At 37.9% G+C, this 7,964-nt stretch overlaps 1 protein-coding gene across 1 annotated transcript; it reads left to right on the top strand.

Annotated features, from left to right (window-relative positions):
- Positions 1–1,848: 1,848 nt before the first annotated feature.
- Positions 1,849–6,239, top strand: ZIC1 (Zic family zinc finger 1). The gene is made up of 3 exons (XM_075861454.1): positions 1,849–3,192; positions 3,972–4,135; positions 5,368–6,239. The coding sequence occupies exons 1-3, from the start codon at positions 2,211–2,213 to the stop codon at positions 5,563–5,565; spliced, it is 1,344 nt and encodes a 447-aa protein (XP_075717569.1). The 5' UTR covers positions 1,849–2,210; the 3' UTR covers positions 5,566–6,239.
- Positions 6,240–7,964: the final 1,725 nt, after the last annotated feature.

Below are 7,964 nucleotides of genomic sequence, written 5' to 3'. Positions count from 1 at the left end.
ACATCTACAACTTTTTTTTTACATTGAAGTTTTCACATGGAAGTTAAAAAATCCTTTACCTACCTGGTTTGTACTGGATCACAACTTCAATAAACGAAATATTGCAACGTTGTAATCTGTAAGGTGTCTGTGATATGAAGGGAAGGATCTAAAGCCTTTCCTGATGACTACATCACCTATTATTTTCAGTATACTTGAAACATATTTCTATTATGTCTTTCCTTATTAACTGTGTTGCACTGGACCTACACAAAGTTATGACAACCCCAGCCTAATATGTTTCTCCCCCTTATTAGTCATGTGTATAGAAAGGTTGTAATCTCTGGATGATGTTGAAGCTTGCCATTTTATTTCTCTCACTTGAAATAAATACTTGCACAATAAGATGAATATAAGGAGGGTGGGATTTGGAATATTCACAGGGCCAATATGTGTATTTATATAACTGGAAATGTGAGTTCTAGTCCTTTATTGTGATAAGAACATGTAAAGTGAGCCCATTGCTATATGAATAGCATTGCTACCTTGTCTGGGCTGTTTACTCTGTACTCCTATTGAAAAGATGCGCTAAGTTTTCTTTGTCAAGGAGTGAGAGTTGCTAGAAAGAGTCACTGAGGCAGATAACAAAGAGTAAATGAAATGATTCCGATCCTGCCTTAGCTTCCATTACTAGAAAATAATTATAGCTGATGAATATGCACAGGAGGGAATAATGGCAGGGTAAATAAAGGGACAATTGATGGTGTAAAATTCATATCAAATGTATCTAGTGCATTACAAGCAGCAGAAGCTGTCCATAGGCTGTAAGAGCACATACCCCAGCTATTCAGCCCTCAGTGTAATATATTGTCCTTGCTGCTATTGTAGGTGGCACAATCAGAATATATGCTCATTATTCCTATAGACTTTGCTGTGAGGGGACAGACAGGTTAATCGTGAATTGCTTATAAAATAAAACAAGCAAGTGTTGTATGTTTGCACTGAATCCAGAGCTTTGAATTTTTCTAAGCAAATCAAAGGGAGTGTAGTCCTTTTCCTGTTCACTCATCTGAAGGTAAGTACATTCTCTCTGGCGGTCAGTAACAATGACTCTGCCTGCTTTTTCCACCATCCTGGGGTGGCTATAGGGGAATTTCAATAACTGTGACAAGGGTGACTGATTTGTGAACTATAAAAATAGGGGTTGTCAATGTCACCAAATTTATACTGGTCCATTTAAAAAAAAAAAAGAAAAGATATATAGAGATCCCGGCAACCGAGAAAATGAAACACACCCCACAAAGAGTTAACAAACAATTCGAATAACAGATTAGAAAAAAATAAATCAATGACAAAAAATAAAATAACCAAAAAAATTGTCACCCACCTGTGTTGTGATGGGTACAGAATACAAGGAATAATTCAGAAAAAAAGGGAAGACATGCAGAAAATTCACCTCCCTTGTAATGTTATGTTTAGGTGATGGGGTATAAGGAGAGACTGCAGTGTAGATGTATATTGAGAAAAAAAAAGAAGGCTTGTTGTTCTAGGAATAAGATGTGGAGAAATGAAGAAGTAACGGGGGTTTTGCAAGATTTTTTTTTCCCTCCTGTAGAATTTGGGCAGGAAAAAAAAAGTTGCTACTCCTAAAAACATTGTTTGTCCTGAGCAGTGTCAGCCTCCCTGACACAATACCTGGGATGGATGAGTGCAGGCAGCCAATGACAGGGAGGCTGGGCCTCTGGGAAGCCTTGGTAGGAGAGGCAGGGGTGCAGGGGGGAGAGGGCGACCACCAATGGGCTCTGACGTCCGTCCATACGTGACTCCGCCCCCTCCTCCCATTCATCAAGGGGGGACTGAGTCGTCCTTTCAATTCATTTATCTGCAGGAATGATTGCCGCTATCAGTCTCCAGCTCAACGCCCGGCTGAGGAGGTGAAAGTTTCTCCCCAGGAAGATAAACCGCAAAAGACAATATTGTGCATGATTTGATCGCAGAGAAAAAAAAAAATAAAACAAGGGAAGGAAGAAATTTCCCAGAATAATAACAACATTCCCATGCACGATCTTCCATCTATAGTCGTTGCTGCAATCCCGGTTCACAGACAGCTTTAGTTTTGCTCCATCGCTGAGATCACATCGATGTAAAGCAGCGCGATCACGATCGATCTCCTCCCGAGCAGCGCTTGGCGTGCACAGTCTTGTTGTTGGGCAATCGGGTAAGAAGAAGCAATGCTGCTGGACGCAGGACCCCAGTATCCAGCCATAGGAGTCACTACCTTCGGCTCTTCCAGGCATCATCATCATCATCACTCCACGGGCGACGTGACGGATCGCGAAGTGGGTCTAGGCATCAACCCTTTTGCAGATGGAATGGGCGCCTTCAAGATTAACCCCAGCAGCCACGATCTCGCTTCTGGCCAGACTGCATTCACTTCCCAGGCTCCAGGCTACGCTGCAGCAGCGGCTCTGGGGCATCACCACCACCCGGGACATGTCAGCTCCTACTCCAGCGCAGCTTTCAACTCCACCCGGGACTTTCTTTTCCGTAATCGGGGCTTCGGTGAAGCTGCTAGTGCACAGCATAGCCTGTTCGCCTCCGCTGCGGGGGGGTTTGCTGGACCCCACGGCCACACTGATGCTGCAGGACACTTGATCTTTCCAGGACTACATGATCAAGCCGCCAGCCATGGCTCCCCTAACGTGGTAAACGGGCAGATGAGGCTGGGCTTCTCTGGAGACATGTATGGTAGACCAGATCAGTATGGACAGGTGACCAGCCCCAGATCTGAGCACTATGCATCCACCCAACTTCATGGTTACGGCCCTATGAACATGAATATGGCTGCCCACCACGGAGCAGGGGCCTTCTTCCGTTACATGAGGCAGCCCATTAAGCAAGAACTGATTTGCAAATGGATTGAACCTGAACAGTTGTCAAACCCCAAAAAGTCCTGCAACAAAACTTTCAGCACCATGCATGAGCTGGTCACACATGTCACCGTGGAGCACGTTGGGGGACCCGAGCAGTCCAATCATATATGTTTCTGGGAAGAGTGCGCCAGAGAAGGGAAACCCTTTAAAGCCAAATACAAACTGGTCAACCACATCAGAGTCCACACAGGTGAAAAACCCTTCCCCTGCCCCTTCCCTGGGTGCGGGAAAGTCTTCGCCAGATCAGAGAACCTTAAAATCCACAAGAGAACTCATACAGGTATTTACCTTTATTCTATTTGTAAAAAAAACCTACAAATTGTATTATTGTGTCCATTAGTCTATCAGAATTATTATTATTTGATGTCCTAATGACACAATAGTTCGTTATTTTTTTTAATACATTCTATTATATATTTAGCAATTTTTGTTATTCCAATCTAAATAATGTCTGATGAATATTCGCATTGTGATTTTTGGGCGATATATTCGTTCGGCAAGTTCATAGCCTATGTTTATTTATTAATGTCTTCCAGCAGAACAAAAATAAACTTGTCGACCTGTCAGATCTGTCTCAGTGCTGGATAAGCTTAATTGTGTTACCGCCGAAATTCGTGCTAAATATTCAATTATCCAATTTTCATTTGGAATTGACAAATATTTGTTAAAAATCGAGTTATGTAGTCATTGCCATCAATCAAAGCCAAGCTATAGCAGTGACCGGGAAACAAATGTGGGATCTCATATGGCAGTGAATAAAAGGGGGTGGGCGGGAGGGGGGCATTGTCATTGTGTCAGTTGAGTTTTTAATATTTGTGGCTAAAACATAAAGCTTATATTCAAATATAGATACATAATGTCAGGTGATAAATCTTATTTCATTTTTCGATAATACAATTGTATTTTATAAACATTGTATAAAATAATATCAATAACATTTGCATAGATAATAAAGTATAATTTATGCTTATAGATGTTCATCATAAATTCATGTCATACATATTTCAGTGGGTTAATGGATTGTATTACATTTATTTTTCTTGTGTATTTTTATAATAGGAGAAAAACCCTTTAAGTGTGAGTTTGAAGGCTGTGACAGACGATTTGCAAATAGCAGCGACCGTAAAAAACACATGCACGTCCATACTTCAGACAAGCCATATCTGTGTAAGATGTGTGACAAGTCCTACACCCACCCAAGCTCCCTCAGAAAACACATGAAGGTAAATAAACTGTTCTGTGTGCTGTGCCCTGACATCCATGTACTAAGCACAGGGGCCAAACAGCAATTGCTGATGTTTCTTTGTACAGCAAATATTCTTGTAGTGGTTCACTGTGCTTAGAATATTTAATTTCAATTCATCCTAACAATCAACGTTGCTTCAATGTGCCTCATGATATAGATTCTGCTACGATGTGTGCATATATTATATGGCTACATGTCATATTTTATATGTTTATATTATAGTTACAGCACAGTTCTCTGATTTTTAGTGTAACACAGTATAAATTATATATATATATATATATATATATATATATATATATGTGTGTGTGTGTGTGTATGTATATATATATATGTATATATATGTGTGTGTGTATATATATATCTATATATATATATATATATATATATATATATATATATATATATATATATATATATCGATAGATAGATAGATAGATAGATAGATAGATAGATAGATAGAAATAATACATCCTAGATTTCTAATATGGCTGTACAATTTAGTAGATGTTGCTAAAATGCTTAGAATATTGCTATAGTGTATACGATTGTAGTATATTATATTGCTACAGTGTGTTATATTATTCCTCCTGGGTGTACTTTCCCAGGTTTAATATTTGGTTACAATTTTACTGCTACAGTGTATAGAGTTCTGTTTATTTATTATTATATTGTGTACAGTCCTACGTATATTATAATGCTACAGTATTGCTTTGTATACACTTCTATCTTTATATTACTGCTGACATTTAATTATTCCTATATTATGCATTTATTATACACATTGCATAAAACCCTGAATGTATACAGTTGCTACATTGAATACAGTTTTATATTTGTCACGTTGCTACAATATATACAACCTTAACTTTATTTATTGTATATAAAGTCAGAGCCTACATTTATTGACCCCTTGATAACAGAGAACAAATGCTGCCCACTTTGTGGTTGAAACCCTTTTCCCCTGGCAACCAACAAAAAGCTTTCTGACTGTCTACACCCCGCATCCAATCTCTTGTATTCTTCCAGGAATAAATAAGGATTGTGTGTTGGATAATAAAAGATGCAGAGATCCCAACAGAACTTGACAACGTTGTGGCACTTGCTTATTATTACAGTGGATGTATAGTAAATCTATAATGGATCTATAGGGATTAGGATTGTGAAAGGCGTTTATAGATATATATTTTTTTTCTTTCTCTTGTATAGGTCCACGAATCTTCTACCCAGGGGTCCCAGCCTTCCCCAGCAGCCAGCTCAGGCTATGAATCTTCAACGCCCCCAACAATTGTGTCTCCTACTTCAGAAAACCAGAGCACAAGTTCCTTATCCCCTTCCTCCTCAGCAGTACATCACACGTCCAGTCACAGCACGCTCTCATCAAATTTTAACGAATGGTACGTTTAAATAAACACATATTTAACAAAAAAGACTTCCACATTAATGATGAACACTTCCAGTCTAATCCTAAAGCTGCCACATAGACCCAGGATGGAATAACAATGAAGAATGAGACCTTGTATTGCAATGTCTACAGGCTTTGGTAGAACAAAATATAAGGGGATTGTAGGATGCATGAGAAGAGTTCCCAGGCCAAAAGCCAACTGTGTAGGGTTTAATGAACCACTAATTAGAGGTCTCAATCTGCATGTCTCTTCTGGCGGCCCTTTTTTTTTAATTTTATTTTTTTATTTTTTTTTGTAAATACAGAATTATTAGTTGAAGAAGAAATGTACTGTTGATTTTGTAAATAGTTGTATAACAAGGGATATGTGGAATTGTGATCACTGCATCTATGTGTGTTGGGGTGGGAAAGGACAGCAAGGATGTTCTAGTAAATGTGTACCAAAATGTGAACTCCATTGTATTCTGATGACAGTCAGCGTCCAACAAACTCTTGGTTTCAGTGTGCTTCTCTGTATAAAGTGCAAGCTCTTCGTCCCAAAGTCCAGTCCGGTTTATTTAGTGCAGTGATATGTTGTTCTTATACACGTCATGTCAATGAATTCGTTCAGTGCAAGCCTGTTAAATCTGTTACATTTTTTTGTTTATGTAAAGTGATATTAAAAGATAAAAAATGATATATCTGTCCTTTGCTTTTGCACCATTCATGTATATAGAGTTCATCATTTTCCTATTTATCCGCATGTAAAAGGCCGACTTACATGTAATTAACAGAATATTCAATATTTATGGATAGAAAAACATTTCGTATGTAAACTTTTAGTTCGCAAAGCTGTTTCGTAATATTTCGTACACGATTAAAGACTATGAAAATCTCAGTCCTTTGTGGGAGGCATTCTTATTTAATAAATGACCCCCAACCCCCACCCAACTTATGTTCACAGCGTACTATTGTGATATATGGAAGAACCCTCACCACAGAATAGAAATCCTATTTATTAACTGCAGTGACAGCCTTAGCACTTTATTAAATTCAATTGGTATATTCCTGTTTATCTCTAGACTCGATGCCATGGAGACCATAAGATGACTTTATGAAGTACATTATCCATATCAATAGTTCTAAATAATTACACCCATTTACATATACTAGTTCAATGTGTCACATACCTAGCCCCTCCTAATATTATAGCTTGTAAAATATTGTTTCCCAGTGTATTATATAGTACATTGTAACCGCCTCAAGTGTTGATTTTTTTTTATCGAAATCAATTGCTTAGGTTGTAGTTATCACTGCAGCTTTTTTTTCTTGCTTATTAACAGACTCCTCTAAAATAAATCAAGGCGCACTAATTGTCTGTAAGTTGATTATCTATGTCTTTTATTTATTCCTAATTTACTTAAGAAATTCGTTCCATTGACTGGCGTTGATACAGTAGATTTGTAAATGAGGAGGCGATATAAAAAATGGAAATGACTTGTGCTTAATGAGTGTTGCAGGACGCCTTTTCTGGAAATCAAATTGTCTTTGTTGCAAATTAGTTTGATAGATTTGGGGGCTATGAAGTGATATCTATTGTCCTGATTGCTGCCAGCTCTGCCAGGCACACAGAATACCCAGGGACACACAGCACATAGCAAGTCCGGAGTGAGCTGGGATAGGGAACAGCCATGACTTGGCATACTCACTAGAGAGACACAGGATGTGATGCTTGCTTTATCTACTCTTCATTCTGATTTATTCCACATTTTCAGAGAAGAATTATTGACATTCCAGTATGGAATTCCGTGTTGTGTCCCGCAGTCATATATTATTGAGTGTATAGCAGTGGATTGAGAGAGAGAGAGAGAGAGAGAAAGAGAAACAGAGAGAGAGAGAGAGAGAGAGAGAGAGAATAACGGCAGCATAGAAGAGCGCCACCTTGTATTTACTAAGCAAAACTTTAGGAACAATACGAGACGTTGGCAAGGCAATGCTGATCCCAGGCACTTCACTATGAGAAGTCAATGCAGAATAAAATAAAATTCACTGGTAATGGTGGACCACATATATTTCAGCTTATATTTGATTTAAGCCTGGTTTGGTTGTTTTTTGTGCATAGAGAAACTCATGTGACGTACGTCAATTAATAATAGAAATATTAATAATAATAATAATAATATTATTATTAATAATAATAATAATTGTAATAATAACAACAATAACAACAACAACAACAACTTTTATGAATATTGGCAGTATTCAATCGTTGATATTTTTGGATATTTCAGATTCCAGAAGTTATGTGTATTGGTAGTTAGATAGATTAGATAGATAGATAGATAGATAGATAGATAGATATGCGATAGATAGATAGATAGATAGATAGATAGATAGATAGATAGATAGATAGATAGATAGA

The sequence above is a fragment of the Rhinoderma darwinii genome, chromosome 4, assembly GCF_050947455.1.
Source record: "Rhinoderma darwinii isolate aRhiDar2 chromosome 4, aRhiDar2.hap1, whole genome shotgun sequence".
Classification (NCBI taxonomy): Eukaryota; Metazoa; Chordata; class Amphibia; order Anura; family Rhinodermatidae; genus Rhinoderma; species Rhinoderma darwinii.
Note: the sequence above shows the minus strand (reverse complement) of the source record. Positions and strands in the feature narration are given on the sequence as shown.